This window comes from Hemitrygon akajei, chromosome 31, assembly GCF_048418815.1.
Source record: "Hemitrygon akajei chromosome 31, sHemAka1.3, whole genome shotgun sequence".
In the NCBI taxonomy this organism is placed as follows: domain Eukaryota; kingdom Metazoa; phylum Chordata; class Chondrichthyes; order Myliobatiformes; family Dasyatidae; genus Hemitrygon; species Hemitrygon akajei.
The window spans coordinates 22763335-22778437 of NC_133154.1; the positions used below are offsets into that span (position 1 = coordinate 22763335).

Consider the following 15103-nt stretch of genomic DNA (forward strand, 5'->3'; position numbering starts at 1 on the left):
AAGACAAGTAAATCAACAACGGGTAGAATGGTTTAAAAAGAAGAAAATTTGTGTTTTGGAATGGCCGAGTCAAAGTCCTGGCCATAATCCTGTACATGTGTTGTGGAAGGACCCCAAGCAAGCAGTTCATGCAAGGAAGCCCAGCAACATCCCAGAGTTGAAGTGGTTTTGTAAGGAGGAATGGCCTAAAATCCCTCCAAGCCAATGTGCAGGTCTGATCAACAGTCACTGGAAATGTTTGGTTGAAGTTATTGCTGTACAAGGGGGTCACACCAGTTACTGAAAGCAAAGGTTCACATACTTTTCCCAATGAAAACATGTAATATTGGTTCATTTTTCTCAATAAATAAATGAGCAAGTACAATGTTTTTTTGTGTTATTTATTTGATTGGGTTCTCTTTATCTAGTTTTAAGACATGTGAAGATCTGATTGCATTTTAGATGATATTTATGCAGAAATAGAGAAAATTCTACAGGGTTCACAAACTTTTCTAGCACTACTGTATCTAATGGACGAAATACAGTAGTTGCCATGATAAGAAATGCATTAATATGTGTATTAGTAGGGGTAATATAGCAGTTAGCACAATGCTTTACAGTGAGAGTGATCGTGATCATGGCTCCATTCCTGCTGCTGTCTGTAAGGAGTTTGTACATGAACCCTGTGCCCGAATGGGTTTCCTCTGGGTGCTCTAGTTTCCTCCCACTTTCCAAAGACCCACGTGTTTGTCTGTGTTTGTAAGTTGTGAGCATGCTATTGGTGCTGGAAGCATGGCGGCACTTTGCAGGCACCCTTAGACTGCGTAGGTCAGTGACAAAAAGACAATTCACTATGTTTCAATGTACTTGTGACAACTAAAGCTAATCTCTATCTTTGAATGGGAAATAATTTGCCAAAATGTGGGAAGAACAGGCAGTGGTGCTAACAATTGCTTTTTGAAAGAGCAATTTTTTCAAAATTGCTTTTGAAAGAACAATTGCTTTTTGGACTCGATACTCAAAGTGGGCTCTTATTACTGTGTGTGATTGCATTAGTGGTTTATGATGAGGGAACTGCCCTCTGTTGTGAGAGCAGTCATTGGATGGGGAAAGTTTCAGCCAACATTTTTTATCATTGCTGTTCAGAATCCAAGAGCAATATTTTGAAGTCATGCTTAATAAATTCAGACACTCTTTGTTTATAAATTATCACAGAGCAATAAAGAATTATTTTTTCATTGTAGATGACAGCGTGCAATATAAAAAAAGGGGTTCATTGTTATGGAGACCAGGCCGTGAAAATGCCCTCACTCTAAACCAGATGCAACTGACAGAGGATGAAAGGATCAAACTCAGAGTAAGTAATAACAAGTCCTCAGATTCTTGAAGAGACATAGCTTAAAATTAGCAAATATGCTTTTTGTTTTCTTTAGCTTTAACTTTTCTTCATTTTCCCTACAAGTTAGTGATTAGCTTTTAAATGCTTTTTTATTGCTACCATAGTGTCGAGCATTACTATAATCTTTAGTTAGTAAATTAACATGTTGTGACTATGCACATTAAGTAGTATAACTGAGCCCAGAAATTGTTAGGCGATTAATTATCATTGAGTTATAGGCACCTTTCTGTTTGTTTATTTGGAAATACAATCTAGAACAGGCTCTTCCAGCCCAACAAGCTGTGCTGCCCATTTAACCCTAGAATAATCACAGGACAATTTACTAACGGGTAGATCTTTACTAAATTTACTAACGGGTAGATCGGAGCACCTGGAGGAAACCCACAACGGTTATGAGGAAACCATAACAAGCTCCTTATAGACGATGCCAGAATTGAACTCTGTTGTTTTCTTAAAGAGCAATAAAGATGCATGGAAAATAATTTTGTTATCCATGTTAACTTCTCTATCTCTGGTCATAATTTTGTGGGTATATTATACAAAATATGGTTTCTGGATGTGACAAATATGTTAAACACTGTGCTTTATTGATTGTTTGCTCCATATGCTCAGTCTAGAATTTTATTTGAGGGCTAGGTGATCTTTGTTTACATTTACAAAGCTTTATACTTTTCAGTAATTATACCTTTGGTCTTCCAAGTTAAGGTTCACAAAGTTGCAGATGTTTGTAGGTTTGATGTTGGTATTGATGGTATGATCAAGTGAATAACATAAGCATATTATAGTTTTGCATAATGTTAGAGTGTATCCTCAACTTCACTGGAATCATGTGAACCTTGATATTGTCCTTTACCAGTGATGAGGTCCTAGTTAAACTCATAGTCTTGGCCATGTTATTTGTATGCCCAAAGCCAGACTCCTGAAACAGATCACCTGTTTTAACACCGCATACAAAATGCTGGAGGAACTCAGCAAGTCAGGCAGAATCCATGGAGAGGAGTAAACTTTCAACGTTTCAGGCCACGACCTTACATCAAGACTGGAAAGGACGGGAGAACAAGCCAGATTAAAAAGATGGGGAGAAGAGATGGAGTACAAGGTGATAGGTGAGACCAGGTGAGGGAGAAGGTGGGTTGGTGGAGGGGGTGATGCAGTGAGAAACTGTGAGGGAATGGGTGGAAGAGGTAAAGGCTGAAGAAGAAGGAATCTGGTAGGACAGGAGAATGGACTATGGGAGAAAGGGAAGGAGGAGCTGAGGAGAAGGGGTGAGAGGAAATAAAAAAGGAGGGAGCAGGAAGAAATTATCAGAAGATAGAGAAGTTGGTCCTCATGCCATCAGGTTGGAGGTTACCCAGACGGAATATGAGCTGTTGCTCCTTTGTCTTGAGTTTGGCCTCATTGTGGAAGTAAAGGACAGACCTACTTTAGCACTACCTCTCTGTGATTTTATACCCCTTGCCAGTCTCAGTCCTGATGCAGGGCTTTATCCTGAAACATCTACATTTCCTTCTGCAGATGCTGCTCAACCCACTGACTTTCTCCAGGAGATTAATTGTTGCTCCTGATTCCAGCTTCTGTAGTCTCATCTATTCTGAACCTTGTAGTGGGAGGAGATTAGTGGGCAAGCGGAATGATTCAAAAATGTGCTCGGAGCTTCTATGAAGACGATTCTATTGTCCCCTGGGAATCTGCCCATAGTGGAGGAAGAGCGCTCGGGATGTATTGAGAACAGGAAGGCTCTGCATTGGGACATACTACAAGAGCAGTGGAAGAAGTACCCCCTAACAAGCCCAAATGTATTTTCATTAATCAAGTTTTTAACTTGCATATCATTTGCCAATGATTACACAGTAGCGTAGCAGTTAGCATAACACCTTATAGTGTCAGCTGTAAAATTGGGGTTCAGTTCATTCCGTTGTCTGTAGGGAGTTTGTGCATTCTCCTTGTGGCATGTGAGTTTCCTCCGGGTGCTCTGATTTTCTCCCATATTCCAAAGACGTATGGGTTAAGGTTAGTAATTATAGGCTTGCTATGCTGTTGCAGGAAGCATGGCAACTCTCAGCACATCTCAGACTGTGTTGGTCTTTGACGCAAAACAATGCATTTGGTATATTTCGATATACATGTGACAATAAAGCTAATCTTCTTATCTTTTAACATTTGTGTGTCTTTCATTCCACAGGATATGGCTAGTACAGATGGGTTGTACCGAATTAGAATCCCAAGGAAGCCAGGCAGTGAGAGCCCCACCTTGGATTATGTGTCATCCTTTGTTCGAGTGGTAGGCATCAATAAAATTACATGAGCTACAAATTCACCAAAGAGTGTTTGCAGAATATTTCAGAACATTGTAATAAACCTTTTGGTCTAGTTGTATTGTGATCTGGCATCTAAATCTTATTTCAGAAGCAACTTCCATTGTACATGGTAGTTTCAAGGTCAGTATTCAAGATTATTTATCACGTGTACATCAGAACATACAGTGAATAGCGCCATTTGCGTTAACAATCAGTGAATATTCAGTTCAGTGAAGCTCTCATCACCCATTGCTTTAAGCACTGTAATACAAGGAGAAACTTGACTATCTGTCATTCTGTTGTGTACATCTTGTGTCAATCCTTGACAAGTTATTTTAGTTGGTGTGGGTCAGGGTGGAAAGTGGTAGAATAAAAGGAGAACGTCGAGAGTGGAAAGATGGGATGTGGTCACAGAAAACTCTTATTTACTTGGTGAGTTTCTGGTTGGACTCCTCCAGCTGTGTTCAAGGTAGTAGTACCCTTGACTCAACAATGGTGAAATTTTATTGCACCACATCAGTAAAACTATAAGACATGGAAGCAGAATTAGGTACTTGACAGATTTATTATCCCTCTCAACCCCATTCTCCTTCCTTCTCCCTATAACCTTTGATACCCTTACTGATCAGGAACCTATCAACCTCTGCTTTAAATATACCCAATGAGTTGGCCTCCACTGCCGTCTGTGGCAATGAATTCCACTGTGTTCCCAGTGGTTGAATAAATTTCTCATCAGCTCTGTTCTAAAGTAGGCTCAGTATCTAACAATTTTTAAAAAAAAATTTTCTTTTAAGTTTAAATCTACTAAGTATGATTTGAAGTATGATAGTGAAGCCACTATCACCACCCCTGGCAGAACATTGCACTCACCACTTTCAGCGTAACAAAAAGAAACTTGCCTCTGACATCCACTCTTTGCTTTCCTCCAACCACCTTAAAATTGCATCGCCTCATTCTCGCCCTGGGGAAAAAGTCTCTGGCTATCCACTCAAAACCTGTTATCATATTGTACTCCTCAAGTAAATCACCTGTCATCCTCCTTCATTGCAAAGAGAAAAGCCCTAGCTCACTCAACCCATCCTTGTACAGGCAGCATCTTGGTAAATCTCCCCTGTGTCCTTTCTAAAGCCCTGCATCCTTCCTGTAAGAACACCATTGCTAGACTTTTAACTAAAACTAGAATGAGGGGAGCGTATCACTCCAGTACTAGCTACTTTGCATTGGCTTCTAATATCTTTTAGAATTAATTTTAACGATCTCTTGCATGTTTTTTTTAAAGCTCTCTATGTACATCACAGAATCCCTTTCATTTTATAATACTGTTTGAGCACTCAGAACTTCTTCTGGCAGTCTCCTAAATCTAAACAATCTCCCTCAAAAGATAATTGGCAGGACAGCTTTTTTGAATTAAACTGTGGAATTCAGTACCTAAAACAATAAGGGACGCAGACTCAGTTGACACTTTCATAAGTCAGCTCAAAACTTATTTACTTAAGCTTGATTTTAACTAACTTTTTTATCTTTTATTTTCATGTTTGTGCTTTATCCCATTGTAGAGTACTTTGAATTACATCCTCTATATGAAAAGTTCTCTATAGATAGGTTATTATTATTATCATAATGAGGTAACTACAGCTGAAATTAGTGGGACTATAGGAATTAGCGGGACTAGATCATTCAGCCCCTCGACTGATCTTATACTTCAATTCCACTTTCACATGCAAATACTATATGCCTTGATTTCCATTATATCGAAGAATCTGTTGCTGGTCTGACACAAACATATAATCTATTAATCTCTGTCTTGATCATGTCTATGGGGAGTGAATGATTGAGTGCTGTTTCTTAGCAATTGTATTCCTCTATTGATCTAGTGAAGCAAAGGAGATGCTGGGATTGGTGAGTAGAGACAGGAATACAAAAGCCACGGAGTTCAAGCCAAGGCAACAGTTATGTGCAAAGTACCCATTTCTAGTCACTGCACTTTAAGAAGGATCTGTTTGCTCTGGTGCTGCAGAGGGGTCTATTAGACGAGCAATGAGGCATTTCTGCTGTAAGATTACGTTGGGCAAGCTGTTGTTCTCCTTGGAGCAAGAGGCTTGACAGGAGAATTGACAAGTGTTCAGAATTTTGGTGGTATAAATGCAAGGATGTTGTTTCCATTAGCAGATGGTTTAGGATGGGGGGAGGAAGGCATGGATTTAAATTTTCAGGCAAAATATGACAGAAACTTTTTTAAAACTTAAAATCGGTAAGGGCAAGAATTTGCTGCTTTCAAGATGGAAACAATCAGTGGCTTCAAAGTCAATTTGTATGGTACTTGAGAGATAAAATCAAAATAAATGTATTATCAAACTATGTATATGTCACTAGATACTATCCTAAGATTCATTTTCTTGCAGGCATTTATAGGAAAATAAAAAGAAATACAATAGAATTGATGAAGCACTGTCTGTGCACAAAAACTGACAAGCAGCCAATGTGTAAAAGAAGAGAAATAGTGTGGAAAACATAAATAATACTGAGAACATGAGCTTACAGAGTTCCTGAAAGTGAGTCTGTAGATTGTAGAATCATTTCAGAGTTGAGGTAAGTGAAGTTATCCACACTAATCTACAGTAGGACGCATCATTGTTCCATTATCATGAATTCTTCTTCAGTTTTGATGTCACACATTTGGAGATTTGGGGCAGGAACTGAAAAGGTTCACAGATAGGACTAAACCTTAGTAGCGAGTGATTTGAAGATGGGACTTTGACTTTGGCCAGCACTCAGGTCTTTACATAGTTCTTATCCGTGAAATTGTTGGTAAGAGTTTCCAAATATGATAAAAAGGTTTTCAATACTATATGCAACAAACTGCAGAATTTTTACATCAGCTTAGAGGTTGATTTGGATCCAGCTAATTATTGTTAATGAAATGTAAGACATGTCAATTTCACTCAGCACTTATTTGCTGTTGAACCAATAGGTAAAACAGTCATTAAAGTTAAAGTCTGTCCCGAGCCTTATAGGCTTATCAGGCCGGAGCTTATGCCAATTTCCGTGGCGTGAAGCAACTGAGAGTGCAAGACTCCCCCCCCCCCCCCCCCCCCCCACCCCACCCTACCCCACCCCGGATAGGATGCCAGTCTATTGCGAGGTTAACCCCCAGCATTTTGCAGGTACCCATTTTCAGCTGGGTGGACTGGAGCAATGTGTGGTTAAGTGCCTTGCTCAAGGACACAACACGCTGCCTCGGCCGGGGCTCGAACTCACAACCTTCAGATCGCTAGTCCAACACCTCAACCACTTGGCCACGCGCCACAATAAAACAGTCATGGCCATATAAAATACACATCAGAAATGTTAAATATGTAACTTCAAAAAAATCCATTGGCGCCAAGAATTGTAGTGTCATCAATGGTTTATTCTGTCTCCTGTCTATCCCTACTGCTTGTTTTATTATGCAACGCAAATGGTTTCTTTAGCTAGAGGGTGGTGAATCTGGAATCCATTGCCACAGATGGCAATGGAGGGGGTAAATTTAAAGCAGAGGCTGATAGGTTCTTGATTAGTAAAGGTGTAAAGGTTATGGGGGGAGGCAAGAGAATGGAGTTGAGAGGGATTATACATCATCCATGATGGAATGGTGGAGCATACTTGAAGGGCTGAATGGCCTAATTTGTTCCCATGTCTAATGGCCTTATTTTAAAAAAAATGCTTATCCCTATGCACTGCTGACAATGTACAGTATCACTAACAGCATATCTCAGTCCAGATTAAGGCACATATCTACAGTTATAAGGTCACATGGGCAGTCGAAAGGAGAGAAGAATCATAAGAGAAAATAATTTGATAGGGTAATGTGGTTATTTAAAGAACATAATGGCAAGGCTAAAGACGCAATGCAAATGGTCTGTGGAGATGCAGTAGGTGGACACAATATAACATCAGTAGCTTTTGTATTTGAAATTTGCCTATTTATTGTGTTTGTACGGTTATAAGTCAACTTATTGGATGTCTTACTATATTTAAGCTAGTGGTTAGCATACCGCTTTACAGTGCCAGTGATTGGAGTTCAGTTCCTGTGGCTGTTGATAAGAAGTTTGTTCGTACTTCCTGTCACCATGTGGGCTTTCTCCCACATTCCAAAGACTTTTGGGTTAGGATTAGTAAGTTGTGGGCACGCTACGTTGGTACCAGAAGCATGGCTAGACTTTTGATGTGGGCAATGCCTTTCACTGTATGTTTCAATGTTTCTATGTACATATTGCCAAAAAAGTTAATCTTTTATCTTTAAACTTTAGTCTCACGTATATGAGCTTTTATATATGTTTTCACATTAGTCATTTCATTGTTAACTTCATATATATATATATATGATCAAACAGACAAGTCAACGTCAGGTTTATTTCAAATGCACAGGTGCGATGTCAAACTAACTTGGAGGAGCATCACACAGAATCAGAAAAGCAGCATTCACAAGAAAACATAAATTAAACATGTTATTCTCATGCTGTAGACATTTAATGGTGGCTGAACAGTGCCCAAAATGTTTAATTATCTGAATTATTACTTTGTTTCATATTGGGAATTAAATGAATATTGTGAACTGGTATTGCAGGTCGCTCATAGTGTAGAGAAGGAATGGTATCGAAATACTGTATTTACGTCTGCGGTTCAGTTTTCTGGGCAGCTGTTGTCACTGGTTTTCAGGCTGATTTTTCTCTCCCTTTCTCTCTGGCCCAGGTATAACTTTACCTTTCCCTGTGTACCCGATTACAAAATTCAGGTATATTGAAAATGCCACTTATGAACTATGCAAGGAATTTTTAATCTTTACCCACTCAAATGTTATTCTCACCCGTTTCTCTAGCTTCTGTTAATATCTCCTTCTCCCTTTCTGTTTTTTTTTTGTTCCCCATCCTGGCTCCCATTTTACCCCTTATCCCCACCTGCATATCACTTGCCTCTGGTTTCCCTCTTTCCCTTTCTCCCATGGTCCATAAGACACTAGATCAAAGGCGTGGGAGCATAACTAGGTATATACTTCAGCCATTTGAGTCTGCTCTGCTATTCCATTGTGGCTGATTTATTATCCCTCTTAACCCCATTCTCATGCCTTCTCCCCATATCCTTTTGTGCCCCAACTAATCAAGGACCTATCAACCTTCACTTTAAATATATCCAATGACCTGGCCGCCATTGTGAATTTCACAGATTCACCATTCTGGCTAAAGGAATTCCTCCCCATCACTGTTCTAATAGGGTGCCCTTGTATTCTGAGGTTGTTCCTTCTGGTCCTAGACTCCCCTACTATATAAACATCATCTGCCTATCAACTCTATCTAGGCCCTTCAATGTTTGATAGGTTTCAGTGAGATACCCCCAGCGAGTACAGGGGCCCAGAGCAATTAAACACTCCTCATACGTTAACTCTTTCATTCCTGGAATTATTCTCATGAACCTCTTTCGAATCCTCCCCATTGATGGCACAGCTTTTCTTAGATTAGAGGCCCAAAACTGTTTACAATACTCCATGTGTGATCTAACCAATGCCTTAAAGCCTCAGTATTACATCCTTGCTTTTGTATTCTAGTCTTTCAAAATGAATGGCAACGTTAGATTTGCCTTCCTCACCACCAGCTCCACCTGGAAATGAACCTTTAGAGAAACCTGTACGAGGACTCCCAAATCACTCTACATCTCAGATAGTTGAATTTTCTCCATTTAGAAAATAGTCTATGCCTTTATTTCTTCTACAAAAGTATATGATCATACTCTTCCCTACACTGTATTCCACCTGCCCCATCTTTGCCCATTCTCCTAATGTGTCTGTCCTTCTGCTGCCTACCTGCTTTCTTAATACTACCTACCCCTCCAGTTATCTTTGTATCGTCTGCAAACTTGGCCAGAAAATCATCAATTCTGTCATTCAGAATAGGATTTTAGCCTATTTTTATCATATCCCTCCAAGTACCCGCAAAATCTCGTCCTTAATAATGGACTCCACCATCTTCCCAACCACTGAAGCTGGGGAACTTGCTCATAATTTCCCTTCTTCTGCCTTCTTGAAGAGTGGAGTGATATTTACAATGTTTTAGTCCTGCAGAACCATTCCAGAAATTAGAGATTTTTGAAAGATCACTACTAATGCCTCTGTAATCTCTTCAGCTACCTCTTTCAGAACTCTAGTCTGTAGTCCATCTGGTCAAGGTAACTTAGCCACTTTCAGACCCTTCAGCTTTGCAAAAGCACCTTTTCTTTAATAACAGAGTTGCACTTACTTCTGCCCCTGATACTCTTGAATATCTAGAATACTGCTGATGTCTTCCATAGTGAAGACTTACATAAAAGTTCATCTACCATTGCTAATACTCCATCATCATTTTCTAGTGGTCTAACAAGTTTAAGGTCTCTCTTTTACTCTTCATATATTTGAAAAACACTTTTGGTGTCCTCTTTTATTGGCTGGCTTACCTTGATATTTCATCTTTTCTCTTTATGGCTTTTTAATTGCCTTCTATTGGTTTTTAAAAGCGTCTCAATTCTCTCATTTCCCATTAATTTTTGCTATATTATGTGCCCTTCTTTTGCTTTTCTGATGTCTTTGACTTCTCTTGTCAACCATGGTTGCTTTTTCTTCCCTTTGGAATATTTCTTTGGGATGTATCTATCTTGTGCTGTTTGAATTGCTTCCAGAAACTCCAGCCGTTGCTGTTTTGCCGCCATCCCTGCTTATGTCTTCTTCCGATCAACTTTGGCCAGCTTTTCTCACATGCCTCTATAATTCCCTTTACTCCACTGTAATACTGATACACCTGTCATTAGCTTCTCTATCTCAATGCGTGGTGAATTCTTTCTTATGATCACTGCCTCCTACCCCTGTAACTTAGACTTCTTAGTCAAATCTATTTTATTACACAATACCCAATCCAGAATTGCCTTTCCCTCGTGGGTTCAAACACAAGGTTGTCTAAAAAAACATCTAGTTGGAATTCTACAAAACCTCTCTCTTGGGATCCACCTCCAACCTGATTTTCTCAATTTACTGGCCTGTATGAATTCCCCTTGACTATTGTAACATTGCTCTTTTTAGATGCCTTTTCTATTTCCCATTGTAATGTGTATCCCTGCGCCTGACTATTGTTTGGGGGCTAGTATATAAATCTCATCGGGGTCTTTTTACCCTTGCAGTTTCTTAACTCTACCCATAAGGATTTTACATCTTTCAACTCTATGTCACCTCTCTCTTAAGAATTTGATTTCATTTTACCAGCAGAACTGCCCGTCCACTCTGCCTACCTGCCTGTCTGATACTGTGTATCTTTGGATGTTAAGCTCCCAACTATGATCTTATTTCAGCCACAACTCTGTGATGCCCACTATTTCAAATGTGTCAATCACAAACTGCACTATAAGATCATCTACTTTATTCTGTGTACTACCTGCATTTAAGTATAACACCTTCGGACCTGTTTTCATCACCTTTTTCAATTTTGCTTCCATATTGCACTCCAACTCATCCCACTGTTTGCAGTTTTGCCCTATCATCTGCCTGTCCTTCTTCACAGTCACACTACGTGCTGCACTTGTTTGTATACCAACTGCCCCATCATCAATCCTATCACTTCGGTTCCCATCCCCATGCTGAATCAGATTCCTCCTTCCTCTGTGCTTTACCTTTTCCACCTATCGCCACCTAACTTCTTACTTATTATCAACCCCTACCCATCCACCCACCTTCCTTCTCACCTGCTAGTTTATACTCCTCCCCCACTGCCCTCCCTCCCCCTTCTTATTTTGGCTTCTGTCCCCTTCCATTCCAGTCCTGGCGAAGAGTATCGACCCAAAATGTCGACTGTTTATTCCCCTCCGTAGATGCTGCTGAATTTACCCAGAAGTTTGTGTGTGTTATTATCCTCCCGTCCCTGCTGAAGTGTAGATTAATGACAAATATCCTTTTGAATCATTATCAGACGAAAACATTGGTGAGTTTTGTAAATTGGCAACTGCAAATATATTTTTAAAGGTCTAATTTACAAAATTCAATGCAAATGAAGAGAATTGCCAAGATGTTAATGAGCAGCTTTGCTTGCACCTGCTGTATCATCCTATATGGCTTTGTGAGTAAATTCAAGTGGAGGGTCAGGCAACAGAAGTCAAAAATCTTGGTGAGGCCTAATTTGCAGTACTGTGTCCAGCTCAGATTACGTACCTACAGGAAAGATAGCAATAAGATTGAAAGGGTGCAAAGAAAATTTACAAGAAAGTTGCCAGGACTTGAGGACCAAGGTAACAGAGGTTGTAACAGTCATCTTTAATATCTTTGCAACCATCCACTGTTCCTGCAGACTTCAAGGCAGCCACAATCATTCTAGTCCTTTGAGGGAAAGCTTAAATAGGTTAGGACTTTATTCTCCAGAGCATAGGAGAAGGAAGTGAAATTAGACGTATGCAAAATCATTAGGGGTATAGATAAGGCAAATGCCAGCAGCTATTTTCCACTGAGGTTGAGTGACACTGGAACTAGAGGCCTTGGGTTAGGAGTGAAAGGTGAAATGTTTAAGGGTAACATGAGGGGGGAGCTTCTTCACTCACAGGGTGGTGAGAGTGTGGAACAAGCTGCCAGGGGAGTTGGTGGATGTGGGTTTGATTGCATCATTTAAAAGAAGCTTGGAGAGTTACATAGGTGGGAAGGGTATGGAGGGCTATTGTCTGGGTGCAAGTCAATGGGACTAGACAGATTAATAGTTCAGCATGACCTAGATGGGCTGAAGGGCCTGTTTCTATACTGTGGTGTTCTTTGATTTTATGACTGCATGACAGCTTGTACTATGTCTGCATACCCAAAAAACATTTAATATAGATGGTGGAGTGGTTAATGGACAAACAACAGTACCTTAGCTAAATCAGTTGGTGGCTGAGATGGCAGGTAAAGAGTGGTGTCTGACTATGGTAAATTTTCTCTGTTGCTTGTGAGCTTTGACAAACTTCTATAGGTGTGTTGTGGAGAATATATTATACGTTCGTCATCGATTAAGACCTTGACACCATTGTGAGGATGATGATGATGGTGTCGAGACTAGCTCTTTGATTTGGATTTAAGTGAGGGAGAGTTGTGTAGTTCCCAATTCCCATCTGGATCCAGTGGCAAGACAAAAGTCGAGATGGCTGGAGATGGGACTGGGTGCAGTGGATGACCAGGACATCTTCTGTGTCTTGTCGTGCTCTACGCATTCCACGACGCTTGCAGAGACTGCCTTCTTGACCGTTGGACCTTCCATTGGTCTCATCCTCTCAGTCCGCCAGAGTCTGTCTTCACATGCTGGGATAGACAGCTCCCTATCTCACCGAGGGTTTGAGACCTGTTGGCTACCCTCACCTGGTTTAGCCGGCTTGTTGAAGCCGTTGCCTGGGGTGTGGCCGCTGTCGCATGCAAACAGCTAAAGGGAGCCACAGGTGAGAGCTGAGTGCCAGGTGGGGACCATAGGTGGACAAACCGCCTGAAAAGGATGCGATATGGTCCCCCACCAGAGATGTGACCCCTCCCTGACACCCCATACACCCCCGCAGAGTGTATTGACTGGCTGCATCACAGCCTGGTATGGAAATACCAATGCCCTTGAATGGCAAATCCAACAAGAAGTAGTGGATACGGCCCAGACCATCACGAGTACAGCCTTCCCCACCATTGAGCACATCTATGTGATGGAGCAAGTCCTTTACACCAAAAATGGAGATGAATTAATAGCTTTATTTTTCCCTTGAAATGCATTTTGAGTTTTTTTTAAAGCATGTAGCCTCAGTTCTGCAGATATTCCGTTCAGCATTTTTTCATTTAGAGTTTTGTATGTTTATGCTCTGAATCTGTAACCTGGGGTTCCTCTCTATTCCCCCAGCGTAAACCAGCAGCATAGTGCCAGATAGATAATCTCTTGTTTCAACAATGGCGGTACAGTTGCATAGGGGTTAGGGTAACGCTATTATTGTGCCATGTGTAAATCGGGCTTGTCAGATGACTTGTGTCTTCCACAGAGCGGTGCAGTAGCTGTTGGTGCAATGATTAACAACACCAGTGATTAGGGTTCAGTTCCTGTTGCTATTTGTAAAGAGTTTGAATGTTCTAACCGTGACTGTGTGGGATTCTTCTAAGTGCTCCCATTTCTTCCCACCTTTCAAAAACTTACAGTTAATGGTAGGAGTCCTTGGCATTAAAAAATTGGGAGCTCCTGGATTAGGGTCATTGAGTTGTGAGCATGCTTTGTTGGCACTGGAAGCATGGCGACACGTGAAAGCTGCCCAGTACAATCCTCGCTGATTTGATGCAATTGATGCTTTATGCTATATATTTTGCTGTACATGTGACAAATAAAGCTAATAAAGATTGCCTCTTTATGTTTCACTCGGAAGAAAGATCTCTGCCTGAGTTGTCTCCAGTGCTACTTGTGATCGCTATCTAGTGGTCACTTGTGGAAAGTGCAATTATGCCGGCATCAGCTGATAGGATCTTAGCTCTGTTGGGATGGATCACTTTTAGAGTATGCTGCTGACAACTGGTTTGAGTTCCTTTAAGGAGCAGTAATTTGGATGGGACACTGGAGAGTTGTGTCTGTGCCTCGTGATGGATTCTAGAAAAGAGTTGAAGGTGCCGAAATGAATAATTGGAGTGTCTTCTGCATTAGGTATTAGTCAGATCTCAGCTAGAGCATTGTGTGCAGTTCTGGTTGCCACAAATTATAGGAAGCTGTGAGGGAGAATATAGACAAGAGAAAGTCTGCAGATGCTGGAAATCCAAGCTGCACACAAAATGCTGGAGGAACTCAGCAGGCCAGGCAGCATCAATGGAGAGGAGTACAGTCAATGTTTCGGGTCAAGACCCTTCCTCAGGACTGGAGGAAAAAAGATGAGTCAGAGTAGGAGGTGTGGGGGGCAGGACGAAACATGTAATCAATGAAACCGTGACAGGGGAGGGCTGAAGTAAAGAACTAGGAAGTAGATTGGTGAAAGAGATACAGGGCTGGAGAAGGGGGAACTTAATAGGAGAGAAGGTAAGAAAAGGGGGTGGAGCACCAGAGACTACAAGCAAGGAGATGCGGTAGGAGAGAGAAAAGGCGATGGGGAATGGAGGGAGAGGGGGGGGGGGGGTCATTACCAGGAGCTTGAGAAATCAATGTTCATGTCATCAAGTTGGAGGCAACCCAAACAGAATATAAGGTGTTGCTCCTTCAACCTGAGTGTGGCCTCATTGCAACAGTAGATGAGGCCATGGACTGACATGTCAGAATGGGAAGTGGAATTAAAATGGGTGGCCACCAGGAGATCCTGCTCGATCTGGCGGATGGAGCGTAAGTGTTTGGTGTAGTGGTCTCCCAATCTATGTTGGGTCTAACCGGTGTACAGGAGGCCACATTGGGAGCACAAAAGACGCTCAGGTGAAGTGTCG

General features: G+C 41.1%; 1 protein-coding gene across 2 annotated transcripts in view; it reads left to right on the plus strand.

Moving 5' to 3' along the window:
* emc10 (ER membrane protein complex subunit 10) overlaps positions 1-15103 on the plus strand; it is an 89831-nt gene that overhangs the window by 27027 nt on the left and 47701 nt on the right. For both annotated transcript variants that reach the window (XR_012096909.1, XM_073034101.1), the window contains exons 3-4: positions 1224-1336; positions 3561-3659. Coding sequence is in view for 1 of the 2 variants with exons in the window: in XM_073034101.1 (XP_072890202.1) it covers positions 1224-1336; positions 3561-3659 (212 nt within the window). In the remaining variant the exon portion in view is untranslated. The remainder of the gene's footprint in view (positions 1-1223; positions 1337-3560; positions 3660-15103) is intronic.